At 37.2% G+C, this 14,513-nt stretch overlaps 1 protein-coding gene across 1 annotated transcript; it reads left to right on the top strand.

Annotated features, from left to right (window-relative positions):
• Positions 1 to 274: 274 nt before the first annotated feature.
• On the top strand, positions 275 to 3,844 carry LOC149562697 (cytochrome P450 86B1-like). Its single transcript, XM_089826137.1, has 2 exons — positions 275 to 1,506; positions 2,670 to 3,844. The coding sequence occupies exons 1-2, from the start codon at positions 757 to 759 to the stop codon at positions 3,594 to 3,596; spliced, it is 1,677 nt and encodes a 558-aa protein (XP_089682263.1). The 5' UTR covers positions 275 to 756; the 3' UTR covers positions 3,597 to 3,844.
• The last annotated feature ends 10,669 nt before the right edge of the window (positions 3,845 to 14,513 follow it).

Below are 14,513 nucleotides of genomic sequence, written 5' to 3'. Positions count from 1 at the left end.
TTACCAAAAGCAGTCTAATCTTTGTAATAATAAGAAACTATACCACCTGAATTTACTATAAATATCCTAATACATCACAAAATTTTGAACTTATGATATTTCGAAACAACTCTACCTAATCACGCTTTAAAAAAGATTTAGTCTTGTAATAGTAGTGAACTATACCATCTAATCTTAGTATAGATATCATAATACATTGCAAAACTTTGAACTTAGAGAACACAAATTCTCTCCCCTAAACCAACTCAAATGTGGAGGAGAAGCAATTGACATTAGATACAAGTTTGGTTTGATAGATGTTTCTCGTTCCGCCGTTCACGTCAGTACGAGAACAAGTCCAACGCAACTTATGAGAAAACTTGCAGCATTCCGCTGGACAGAGTCCATGCGGGGGCCAGTTGTATATTTGAAGCTTGCACTCAGTAATTGGCGACAATTACCATGTTCCACTGACAATCTCCGCTCATTGGCGCACACCATCCTGTCCAACAAGATTCAATCCACCTTCACCAGCTCATAAACCCACGACGACAGGAACTTTTGACTGTCGTAAAATTCCCGCCTTTAAAAAAATGTTTTCTCTCAACTTCAAAACTTCCAATCCGAAACATTAGCTCACCAAATGCAACGCCAGTACTTGAATTTGTGGCCTACACGGTAGCCTTGCCTTTCCCTGCGGAAAACCCCATTTTGAAAATTTGAAAAAACCCATATAAGAATCAGTACAACCGGGTGCTTGTTTTGTGCAAGGAAGCCATGGAATCTGTACTAGAAACTTCTCATTCTCTCAACGGGCATTTCGACGGAGCGGAGAAAGATTGGGAGATGAAATGGGTTTTGCAACTGCCGGGAATGATGTTTCGTTTAGTGAAAACAATTGGGGGTCTTAACGGATTCGACCTCTTGATCGCCATTGTGGGTTTTGTTGCATTTCATGTCTTCCTTCAGAGAAAGCTGCAGCAGCAGATCACTGCATGGCCTTTTGTGGGCATGTTGCCTTCACTAATCCTTCATCTGAGCGACCTCTATGACTGGTTTTCCGACGCCGTGATAAAAAGCGGCGGGACTTTTCTGTTCAAAGGTCCAACTTTTAGTAATCTTCAGGTGGTCGTGACCTGTGATCCGGTGAACATTGAGTACATGCTCAAGACCAGATTCTCTAATTTTCCGAAAGGCCCGTATTTCAGAACGGTTGTTCATGATCTTCTCGGCGACGGAATCTTCAACGCCGACGATGAGCTCTGGCGCCGGCAAAGAAAGACGGCGAGTATTGAGTTTCATTCCGTGACTTTCAGAGACCATATTGTGGAGTCCCTGAAGCAGCTCGTCGACAACCGGCTGGTTAAGATCCTCGACGACGCCGCGCACCGGCGCGTGCCCGTGGACTTGCAGGACATTTTGCTGAGGCTCACGTTCGACAATGTTTGTATGATTGCTTTTGGCGTCGATCCTGGTTGTTTGGCGGTTGGGTTACCGGAAGTCCCGTTTGCCCGGGCATTCGAACAGGTAATGTCTATGTAGAGAGCAGGATGCATTTTTAGGGAATAAATTGTTAATTAAATGTAGGATAGAAAATCATATTATTTATTAACAACAAGAGATTTTTTAGAGTCTATCATATAGTTTAATTGGTGTTTTTATTGGTTTGATTGTGTGGAATGTTCTTCAATGTTCTTCGGCTTTTCTTATAGATTGTGTAAGGATTTTTCATTAACATTTTGGGTCACATGTGTGATCCATCATCAAGATGAAAGAGAGAAGGCAAAAGGAGAAAAAATGGATCGTAGCTGATTCTAGAAGTAGTAACTCAAAAAAATTTATAGATTGTGGAAACTTACTCTCTATTATGTGTGTAATAATTGGAATCACACTATGTGATCCATCATTGTGTTGCATATAATATTTTAAAATTAATTAGTAATTGGGAATCTACGAAATTGATATGAACTGTGTAGTTTTCTCTTGAGTCGAACTTATTGAGCCATGTTTTATTTTGTATGAATCCACCTCTTATGAGAATGAATGGAACACTTAGCACTCATTGTATCCATGTGGTGTTTATAGAGGTGAAGCACAAGACCTCCTTGGAGGTCACCAATCCTACTCCAATTCAAATGCTAAATAGTGAAGTGGTGAGCTCCTAGGAAGTTCTAGTGCTTTACCTCTAGGAGCATCCCTTGTATGCAATGATTGAGAAGTGTTCCATTCATTCTAAGGAGAGATGCTTGAACTACTACTTATGAAACATGGGTCAATAAGTTTCGCTCAAAAAACTGCACACTAGAATCCTCCTAGCAATATCATAATTTGGGTGGCTCTAGAAAATATCTCCTAGTTATAAACTCTAAACTTTGGATAAACAAAAGGTTGTCAGCTAGACAAAATGCACTTTTGATCTTAAAAAGTCAAAACTCTTTTTTCGGTAGAGCAACTTTTTTCTAGATTTTTTGTTGTTTTCTACCACAAAATATATAGATGGTGAAGAACCAATGCTATTTTATTTGTGAAAATCCATTATATTTTCCATTTTCGAAATTGAGCTATATGAAGATAGCCACCTCTAAATAGAAACTCTTAAAAATAAAAATACTACTATTTTTTCATTTTTAATCAATTTAAAATATTTGCCAACAGTGCTGATCCCTGCATAGATGTTCCCATTTGAATAGGCGACCGAGATGACGGTTTACCGGTTCGTCACGCCGACGGCGCTCTGGCGGCTCATGCGATTTCTCAACGTCGGGACAGAAAGAATTCTCCGGTCGGCTCTTCACGGAGTCGACGAATTCGCCGCCGGCGTAATTCAATCCCGGCGAAACGAACTCAACTCGGGTTTGGCTTCGAACCCGGGTTCGAACCCCGGTAAAGACCTGCTGTCCATTTTCATGCAGCTCCAGGACGAACAGGGTAACAACTACTCCGAACAGTTTCTCCGCGACATTTGCATCAACTTCATCCTAGCTGGCCGCGACACGTCATCCGTTGCGCTGACGTGGTTCTTCTGGCTCCTCCACGGGCACCCCCACGTGGAGGAAAAGATCCTCATGGAGATAAAGACCCTTATCCGTGGGTCCCGCAAGGGTGACGTGGACATAACAGATGTCAATTTCACTGCCGACGACCTGAAGCAGATGAACTACTTGCAGGCGGCCGTTTCGGAGGCTCTCAGGCTTTACCCGTCCGTGCCGGTCGACCACAAGGAAGTGACCCACGATGACCGGTTTCCCGACGGGACGGTTCTGAAAGCCGGCGGGAAGGTTTTGTATCTGATCTACGCGATGGGTCGTATGGAGAGCATTTGGGGGAAGGATTGCCGGGAGTTTAGGCCGGAAAGATGGATGCGAGACGGCCGGTTTATGAGCGAGTCGGCGTATAAATATACGGCCTTTAATGGCGGCCCTAGGCTCTGCTTGGGGAAGGATTTTGCGTATTTTCAGATGAAGTGGGTTGCGGCTTCCATTATTTCAAGGTTTAGGGTTTCTGTTGTGCCAGGTCATCCTGTTACGCCCAAGCTTGGTCTTACCATGTATATGAAGCACGGCCTCCTGGTTAATTTGCATCCCAGGGCTAAGGAGATTGTTAGGGCACAGGGTTAGCTTGGGGTTTTAGTGGTTCTCAAGGTGATAATATCCGGGCTGGTTATTATTATTATGATTATTAGTTTATTTTTTAATGTTTGATTAAAGTTAGTATAGGTGTTTTTTAATTGTTGCCAAATCTCTTCTATATGGTATGATGATAAAGGTATTGTTGGATAGAGGATTGATTTGGTTTTTGTTTTGTAGTTTTTAGTTGGAACAATTACATTTATTTTGATCAATAATATCAAAATTTTCATTGTATATATTAATCTATTTTTGGATTAGATAAATGCAATATTCTTTTAGTATCATGTTTTATGATTGATTTATCAAATTTCTATTGTCTATATTAATGTGTTTTTGGATTAAATAATGTAAGATCCTTTTAGTATCAAGATCATAGTTTATGATAGGTCTATTGAAATTCTATTGCCTATACTAATATGTTTCACGATTAAATTATGTGACATTCTTTTAGTATCAGGATCATACTCTTGAAATCTATTGTTTATAGCTTGTGGGTTAAATTATGTGAGATTCTTTTAATATTAGGGTCATACTTTATGATGGGTTTATGAGATTTCTATTGTCCATATTAAAATGTTTGTGGATTAAACCATGTGCAATCCTTTTAGTATGAGGATCATACTTTATGATGGGTTCTTGACGATGTGTTTTAAAATATATATCAAATTTGTACTTGTTGGGATGATGAATAAGGGAAAGGATTTCACTCAAGAGCATTGTAATAGTACTTGTTTTTGATATAAAAGTAGCCAAAACTAGGGGGCTAGCCCTTTACAATAGTGGTGAAACAACTAACATAAAACCAACAAATAACCACACAGACCCTAGGGGGTTGTAATAGCACTTGTTGATAAGATATTCAATATTTTTAAAATATTGTACTTATAGTTTTTGACTTTAAAGTTGTTAGTATTGATGATCACTACTTATAATTGAATAAAATGTATTCCTTAAATCTAAATGACAACAAACTATGTGAGGTCACAAAGAGCATGGCAGTCCACAAGTATTGGGTCTCATTTTTGGGGAATTTTAAAGGCACCTTGACAAAAATGTTGATGTGGTATCACATTTGATGATATGAGCCTAAAACTTTAATTATAAGTAAAGGGCTTGTCATGTAAGGTGGCTAAAAACTCAGGAGTGATTTAAAATTTTCAAGAAGCTATGGTGGTCAACTATTGAATCCTCTCTTGCAATCAGAAGGTAATCCTAAATATTGATCTCAAATATAACACACAATCCAATTCATGGGCATTAATTCTATTTTTTTTTTCATGTATATTTTTAGTGAATAAATTAGTTCCCTTTCTTGAGAGATGTTTATGTCTCTCTATATAAATTTCGATTAAAATATTTTAATTACATTTATTTTCAAAAAATTTTCAACATATAAATTTAGTTAAATTTGATTTTAATTGGATGTATTTGTTTCCATATATATAATTTGACTTGTTCTAATTCTAGCCTATTTTAAAAAGTTATTTAAAGCATATTTTTAGTTAAATTTATTTTTGTGGTGATGCATTTCTATCTATATATATATATACATATATATATATATATATATATATATATATATATTATTTTTATTTTTTTTCTATGGATATGTAAGTTGGATTTAACTAGTTTTCATTCTATTCTATTTCAAAAGTTATCAATACATATTTTTTGTTGAATTTATTTTCTTTCGGATGTATTCGTTTATGTGTAATTTGGATATAACTTGTTCCAATTATGGTCTCTTTTCAAAGGTTATTTAATGCATATTTTAGTTAAATTCAATTTTGCAAGGATACATTTGTTTATATATGTAAAGAAGGTTCAACTTTGTTTAATTCTACTTAAAAGATTTCTTTTCATAAATTATATTGAGATGGGCAACTTAAGTGAGAATAGAAGAGAAACATTTTATCTAGGTCTCTTTGATCTGATTAATATTACTATACATTTTGTAATTGTTATTGGTGTATCTCTTCTATCTATATGAATGATAGGTTTTTTGTGGTTGAATGGTTGGATAAAATATTTGAATGTATTATTTTTCCATTTCTATGAAAATTGTTAGTGTAATTAGATATTTTCTAATTAACTCTATTTTATTTAAGCTAAACTTTACCCATCTAATAATTAATTATTATAATGCAACCTAGGTCTACCTTTTAGAGTTTTGATCTCCTTTATAAAGATTGATCTCTTTGTAATAATTCATTCACTTTTGATTAATAGCAATTTCTCTTTTTGCTCATCAACAATGTCTCATCTGTGGATCTGGGAATTCCAACCTTCATAGCTTTTGCTCCTCTCTTTCTGATATAGGTGTTTGCATGCAACTAATTCTTGAGAGCTATGGGGTTGATCTTTCATCAACTTCAACATGGTATCAGAGCTTCAAACTTCCATGTCCTTGTTCTCTTCGCGAGATGTTTAGCTTTAACCTTTTAGATCTGTTGTTTTTCAAGGTTTTTTGTATTGGATCTAGGGGTCACTTTTTTTGGTACACTCTGAGCCCAAACAAGCATCATTGTTAGATTTGTAGTACCCCAAAACTCCTATTTCCACATAAAATTTGTCCAATTTGGACACAGTTGGAATCTGAGGCAAAAAACATTTGCCCTAGATTTGGGCACACTTCTTGAAATGATGATTTAGTTTTTTTGTTAGCAAAAATAAATGATAAAAAAGGAAAAAACTTATAATTACCCATGGAATTTTTTATTTGAAAAAAGGTGAAAATCTTTAAGAATAAGTGTATGATTTTTAAAAGGGTGAAAAAGTCCTTTTTGGAAAAAGTTTGAAAGTGCATGTATAAAAAAATGCCTTTGGAAAGTGTCCCAAAAGGACATGGAAGATAGTAAGGCTCAATAAGGAACGTACCTTTCCACATACAACTCCCATGCGCCATGCAAACCTTACATCAACTTGCCATCCAATCGCACAATTAGTCTTTAGAGATACGTAAATAACACATCATTAGAGGCTTCTTCCAATGATGGCCATATGGAAGTCAATTTTAGACATGCATTTTTTTATGACATCATCACTACATCATGTCTTTTTGCACCTTCTAGCTCCTTTTTTGACTTACGTATGATTTTTTGGTCATAACTTTCTCATATGAACTCTGTTTTTAACAAATAAGATATCGTCAAAAAGTTGGTTTTGAGCCCATCATAGTGGTATAGATAATTTTTAGTTTTTGATGTTTTTGGATGGCATCTTTTTCTTTCAAAGTTAGGAGTTTTTTTTGCACTCCAAGAGACATATCTTGAGCATATAATCTTTGATTAAGGTATTATTTATATCATTGGAAAGGTCTTTCAGATCTATTTCTAGTGACATTGGTTGTTTTTTCTAGATTCTTCTCCAAGAACATTCTATTTAGTTTTTTGCATTTTTGTATTCTGGTGGATCTCTTGATTGTTTCAATTCTGGAAATCAATTTCATTGTTTCAGATGATTTTTCATGGGTTGTACTATCTATTTTATCATCCTTATGTTTGTTCTAGTCTTTTAAGACATTGCTTGTATACATTCTTACAAATGCACTAGATAAAGTGTCATATTTCCATCTATATTTTCATTTAAGTTTTTTTTTTTTGGAAATATTCAAGACTATGCTAGGTTACTAAGAGGGGAGGGGTGAATCAGTAACCAAAAACTTTATCAATTACAGATCTTAAATGCAGTAATTCAATTACCATTTAGTTCATCATATCTGATCTAATTACTTGCATGACAAACTAGAAACATAAAACGTTCATAACACTTGAACACAATGATTTGGTGACCCAGAAACCTTCCAGATAGAAAGTAAAACTGGGGTGGGGATGATACCCACAAAACTTCAATACTGTAGCATAAAGTTGGCTTGTTAAGGCTTACAATGATCACTTCTGATGATCTGCCTTGTTAGGAGAAATTAGGACTGCTAGGTCCACCTTGTTAGAGGTTTTACAAACACACAATGAAGTATGCACTCTATTAAGAGATTTAAGAAAGATTGTTAAGTCTACCTTGTGAAAGGATTTTGATTGGTTCACTTGTTAGGATGAAATAATAGATCTCTGACTTACAACTAGATTGTTGATCTAGGGGATACTTTCGTCAAAATTGAAGTATCTCCAAAACTCCAACAATCAGCATCAGATTAAACTCCTTGAAATTTTGGACCCAATGCAATTTGAACGGACAAAAACGGAGTCCATATGCAAAAGTTATGGTCAATCAAAGGTTGGTCAAACCGAGAACGAAGGTCATTAGAAAGGCAAAAAATTAAACTCTCCAAATTTGATCAAAGTCGGCATCAAATCGAAGGTCTTGTCGAGAGCTCTCTGATGACGTTTGTTTTGTCAAAAACGGAGATCGTATGTGAAAATGGCGCTCGATTGAAGTCTGAGGTGGCATGGCATTAAAAATAATAATATATATATTTAAAAATAAATTTAAAAAAAAAAAAACAAAATGCCATGCAAAAATTCTATTGATGGCCGGCGAGGTCGAACCCGTGACCTCCTGGCACTAAGACTCCGCCAATAGCCGTCGCACCATCCTTTGCATTTAGAATATAAAAGGCGCGGTTTTTATAGATAACCCGTTTTCACGGGAAATTAGAGGGAAAAGAGGCCGCCGGTGGGGTTGGAACCCCCGACCGGTGCCTCTTCCAAAAGATGCGACTACCAATGCAGATTATATTTATCCTTTAAAACCGACGACCTAACCTTAGTAAAATAAGGTTATTAGTTATTTTTGACCCCAAAATTGACATGAGGCAAATCTGTTAAAAATGGCTAACAGGTTATTCCGAGAGGGGAATTAATTGAAGGGGTTATTTTTGTAAATTGTTGTTATAGCCTTATTTTGGCTAATTTTTTGGTATAAAAAAGGGGTTAGGAGACTCTTATGGGGCATTCAGAAAAAGGAGAGAACGTCGAAGTGCTGAGAGTAAGGGAGATTTTTGAAGTGTTTATTCCTGTACTTTGAAACAACGTGATGTTGTTGTACTTCAAAGGGATGACTTTGTAAACATTTGTACCTGATTTTTGGAGATAATCGGATCGGTCCCCCTATTGGAGCCAGACCCGGAGACGTAGTCCATACGGATGAACTCCGAGATCAAATTGTTTGCTCTTCTTTCTCTCATTGTCTCTTTTATCAACTTAATCTTGTTGTTCTCTTATTTCATTTACGTTAATTTGATTCGTTAAAAGTTTTAAATTAATTCTATGTAATCAATTAACATTCCTCTGTAATAGTCCTAGATCCTAATCAGATCAAATTTGGTATCAGAGCTTTTGTTGGACTAGTATTGCAGATTTGAATGTTAACAAGATCTAGGATTGAGAAAGGCGAAGGAAAGCTTGAGGAATACAATCCTGAGATTGGAAAATGAAGGACTAAACCATCATCACAAATGGCAGACGAAGGTGGACAAGCTTCTCAAGATAAGAGTATTCAAAAGACTCTTCAGAATTTGCAGACAATGGTAGAGGTTTGGTACGAGAAAGAGAAGAGAAGATGCAAAGACGTGCAACTCGAAAGGACAAAGGGAAAAAGAAAGGAGCTGATCGTGATCCACCAAAGACACCTCCATCTTCTCCTTCTTCTCCCTCTTCTCCTTCTTCCCCCTCTTCTCCTTCTTCTACCCATTCTGAGTCTTCTAATATTTTCAAAGGAGGACATAAGCCTCGAATTAAGTTGGGTGTAAAGTTTGACTTACCAAAATATTGTGGGGAGTTAAATGCCGAGAAACTAGATGACTGGATTCAGGAAGTAGAAGTCTACTGTAGAGTTCAAAACCTTGTAGATGATGTTGACAGAATTCAGTTAGCCACTCTTCGTTTAGGTGGTGTAGCCCTAACTTGGTGGGAGAGTAGGTCTTGGGATGAAACTTCACAACATGGTAAGTTTAATTTGTCTTGGTCAGAATTTGTTACTACTTTAAAGAAACAATTTTACCCCCTAGGCCATATGCAACAGTTAATGATGAACTGGCAACATTTTAGGCAAGGGAAAGGTCAGTCTGTCCAGGATTACACCCATGAATTTCGCAAAAAGGCTATTTCATTAAATGTCCCATTGTATACCCAGGACACCTTACTCAAGTATATAGGTGGTCTTCATTCTTACCTAAGGCATTCTATTCTCGTCCTAAATCCTTGTAATTTGGATGAAGTATGTGTCCAGGCAACACATTTAGAATCAAGGGGTAAGGGTAATTTCATTGATAAGTCTGATAAAAAGCCATCCAAGTCTGAGGAAAAGTCCAAAGGAAAAGGGAAGGGTAAAAAGACAGCAACAGTAAAGAAAGAGGGTGAGAAACCCACATGTTCACATTGCAAGAAAGAAGGGCATGATGATTCTAAGTGTTGGAAGTTACATCCTGAAAAGAGGCCAAAGCGATATGGTGGAAACAAAGGTAAACAGAAAACTGCTGCTGTAATTCAACAAGATCTTGGATCTGACTCCGGAGATGAGACAAAGATTGTTGCTACCGGGATTCAAGGTAAAGGAAAAGGTATATCTCTTTCATCAGCTCCAAGTTCTTCTAGCATAAGTGCAAGTACAAGTAAAGAATCTTCTCCTAAGAATGATAAGCAAAGGAATGAATTATTTCGCATTCGAGTTGTTATCAAGCATAATAAGGTTGATACATTATTCGATATGAGTTCCCAAGTTAATTTGATATCTGAGGAAATTGTTAAAAAGCTTAACTTGACTACAACACCTCATCCAAAACCATACCCTCTTGGATGGGTTTGCGATGATGCACAGTTACAGGTAACTAAACAATGCAAGTTAAGATTTGCTATCACTGCAAACTTTGTAGATGAGGTAGAAGCTAATGTAGTCCCTTTAGATATATGTGGTCTCGTACTTGGGAGTCCCTATTTGTTTGATCATCAAGCTATCTTTTATAGGGGGGAAAATAAATATCATTTGTTTAAAGACAAGATTGAATACATTGTACGGGCACATAAGGTTAAGACTAATCTGGCACTAGTTAATGTTGGTCAGATGAAAAGGTTAGTCAACTCTAGTAAGAATTTTGTGTTGATTCTTGTAAAATCCAAAGAAGATGAAACATCTGAGGCATTTAAGGGATGTGATCCAAAACATAAGGCTGAAATAGTCAAAGTTGTTTCTGCTTACAATGACTTGTTTCAGGAACCGAAAGGATTGCCTCCTAAGAGAGAGATACAACATGAGATTCAGTTGCAACAAGATGCACCACTTTCTAATATCAGAATGTACCGTTTATCAGTCTTGCAGAATGAAGAAATCAAAAAGCAAGTTCAGGAGCTCGTTGAGAAAGGAGTTTAATCTGATGCTGATTGTTGGAGTTTTGGAGATACTTCAATTTTGACGAAAGTATCCCCCAGATCAAGCCTCCCAACTGAGGAGCTTTCAGACCACCAGAAGTTTGGATTACTCAGAAAGAAGGTGAGGGTATAGTTCCCTCACTTTACCAATCTCCATCCATCTTGCCTTGCTTGGATGCATCCCCTTCAATCCCACTCGGAGGTATTCAACTGGTCCTCTTCGTGAAGTTCTGCCATTCTTGTCTAGGATAACATCTTCTGGCAATTCTGACATATACTCCGGTGAAAGATCATCAACTGATGGAACCTGAACACTGATGTCTTCATCCAAGATCATTGGAGGCTCATACAACTTCAGATTCTCAACATTGACAACTGAGTAAATTTGCATGTATGGAGGAAGATTAAGGTGAAAAGCATTAGTACCGATCTTTTCCAAGATCTCAAAAGGACCATACCTGATAGCTTTGAGATTCCTTCCTTCACCTTGCATTCTTTCCTTGCTGATATGTAACCAAAATCTGTCACCAACTTGGAATTGGTGATCAATGCGATGCTCATCATGGCGAGCCTTGTATTTTGCTTGGCTCTGCTCTAATTGTGCTTCTACTGCCTGATGGATTTCTTGGACCTTCTGGATGAACTTTAAAGCCTTTTCTGCATCATGGCGTCCATCTACAACATCGTCCTTCCCAAAAGAAAAATCCATTGGTGTCTTAGGCAAGTAACTGAAGCAAATCTCAAAAGGAGACCTCTTTGTAGAAGAGTGTGTTGCATGGTTGTAAGCATGTTGCACATAATGAAGACTTTCATCCCACAACTTAGGATGTTTGCTGCAGTAGCCTCTAAGTAGATGCACAATTGTCCTGTTCACTACCTCTATCTGTCCGTCGGTCTGCGGATGGAAGGCTATACTCTTATGACTTACTTCTGTGACTGTACTTGGATTAGGCCATTTTACAATACATTCAACCTTCGCAGGGTCTACTTTCAATTGACCATTCCCTACGACATAGCCTAAGTACACTAAGGATGTCTTTGCAAATTCGCATTTTGACATCTTTACATATAGTTTTTCTTTTCTCAGTATTTCAAATACTTTCTTTGCATGAATTACATGATCATCCCAAGACTTACTAAATACAAGAATATCATCTAAATACACTATGACAAAATCATCAATAAAGGGACGAAAGACATCATTCATGACTCTCATGAATGTAGCTGGTGCATTACAAAGCCCAAATGGCATGACCAACCACTCAAAAAGTCCCTGTTTTGTCTTAAAAGCAGTTTTCCAAATATCACTTTTTGCAATTCTTATTTGATGATATCCACTACGTAAGTCTAGCTTAGTGAAATAAATTGCATGTTTCAACTAATCAAGTAAGTCATGATATTTGTATGTAGTAGTTGATCGGTTCAGCAAAATGTGTATTTTAATGTCTTGTAAAAAGCAAGTTACTACTGAACTGACTGCTCATTTGTACTTTCAAAATGTATGGGTTCATTTTGGGTTACCCACTTCTATTGTATCGAATCGAGATTCTCGATTCTTAGGGGAATTTTGGTCATCTTTATGGGGACTCATGGACACCAAGCTGAAGAAGAGTACAACCTTCCATCCGCAGACCGACGGACAGACAAAGGTAATGAGCAGGACAATTGTGCATCTACTTAGAGGCTACTGCAACAAACATCCTAAGTTGTGGGATGAAAGTCTTCATTATGTGCAACATGCTTACAACCATGCGGCACACTCTTCTACAAAGAGGTCTCCTTTTGAGATTTGCTTCAGTTACTTGCCTAAGACACCAATGGATTTTGCTTTTGGGAAGGACGATGTTGTAGATGGAAACCATGATGTAGAAAAGGCTTTAAAGTTCATCCAGAAGGTCCAAGCAATCCATCAGGCAGTAGAAGCACAATTAGAGCAGAGCCAAGCAAAATACAAGGCCCGCCATGATAAGCATCGCATTGATCACCAATTCCAAGTTGGTGACAGATTTTGGTTACATATCAGCAAGGAAAGAATGCAAGGTGAAGGAAGGAAGCTCAAAGCTATCAGGTATGGTCCTTTTGAGATCTTGGAAAAGATCGGTACTAATGCTTTTCGCCTTAATCTTCCTCCATACATGCAAATTTACTCAGTTGTCAATGTTGAGAATCTAAAGTTGTATGAGCCTCCAATGATCTTGGATGAAGACATCAGTGTTCAGGTTCCATCAGTTGATGATCTTTCACCAGAGTATATGTCAGAATTGCCAAAAGATGTTATCCTAGACAAGAATGTCAGAACTTCACGAAGAGGACCAGTTGAATACCTCCGAGTGGGATTGAAGGGGATGCATCCAAGCAAGGAAAGGTGTATGGAGATTGGTAAAGTGAGGGAACTATACCCTCACCTTCTTTCTGAGTAATCCAAACTTTCGGTGGTCTGAAAGCTCCTCAGTGGGGAGGCTTGATCCAGGGGATACTTTCGTCAAAATTGAAGTATCTCCAAAACTCCAACAATCAGCATCAGATTAAACTCCTTGAAATTCTGGACCCAATGCAATTTGAATGGACAAAAACGGAGTCCATATGCAAAAGTTATGGTCAATCAAAGGTTGGTCAAATCGAGAACGAAGGTCATCAGAAAGGCAAAAAATTAAACTCTCCAAATTTGATCAAAGTCGGCATCAAATCGAAGGTCTTTTCGAGAGCTCTTTGATGACGTTTGTTTCGTCAAAAATGGAGATCGTATGTGAAAATGGCGCTCGATTGAAGTCTGAGGTGGCATGGCATTAAAAATAATAATATATATATTTAAAAATAAATAAAAAAACAAAAAAACAAAAACAAAATGCCATGCAAAAATTCTATTGATGGCCGGCGGGGTCGAACCCGTGACCTCCTGGCACTAAGACTTCGCCGATAGCCGTTGGACCATCCTTTGCATTCAAAATATAAAAGGCGCGGTTTATAGATAACCCGTTTTTATGGGAAATTAGAGGGAAAAGAGGCCGCCAGCGGGGTTGGAACCCCCGACCGGTGCCTCTTCCAAAAGATGCGACTGCCAATGCAGATTATATTTATCCTTTAAAACCGACGATCTAACCTTAGTAAAATAAGGTTATTAGTTATTTTTGACCTCAAAAATGACATGAGGAAAATCTGTTAAAAATGGCTAACAGGTTATTCCGAGAGGGGAATTAATTGAAGGGGTTATTTTTGTAAATTGTTGTTATAGCCTTATTTTGGCTAATTTTTTGGTATAAAAAAGGGGTTAGGAGACTCTTATGGGGCATTCAGAAAAAGGAGAGAACGTCGAAGTGCTGAGAGTAAGGGAGATTTTTGAAGTGTTTATTCTTGTACTTTGAAACAACGTGATGTTGTTGTACTTCAAAGGAATGACTTTGTAAACATTTGTACCTAATTTTTGGAGATAATCGGATCGGTCCCCCTATTGGAGCTAGACTTGGAGACGTAGTCCATACAGATGAACTCCGAGATCAAATTGTTTGCGTCTTCTTTCTCTCATTGTCTCTTTTATCAGCTTAATCTTGTTGTTCTCTTATTTCATTTATGTTAATTTGATTCG

Source organism: Cupressus sempervirens, chromosome 4 (genome assembly GCF_028749045.1).
Source record: "Cupressus sempervirens isolate cs-2001-9-10 chromosome 4, ASM2874904v1, whole genome shotgun sequence".
NCBI classification, from domain to species: Eukaryota; Viridiplantae; Streptophyta; class Pinopsida; order Cupressales; family Cupressaceae; genus Cupressus; species Cupressus sempervirens.
Note: the sequence above shows the minus strand (reverse complement) of the source record. Positions and strands in the feature narration are given on the sequence as shown.

What these genes read in the sequence shown, in the direction of transcription:
- LOC149562697 (XM_089826137.1), top strand. Translation starts at nt 757, where the DNA reads ATGGAATCTGTACTAGAAACTTCTCATTCTCTCAACGGGCATTTCGAC. An exon ending in TTGCCCGGGCATTCGAACAG is followed by an intron (nt 1,507 to 2,669) that starts GTAATGTCTATG and finishes CCATTTGAATAG; the next exon opens with GCGACCGAGATGACGGTTTA.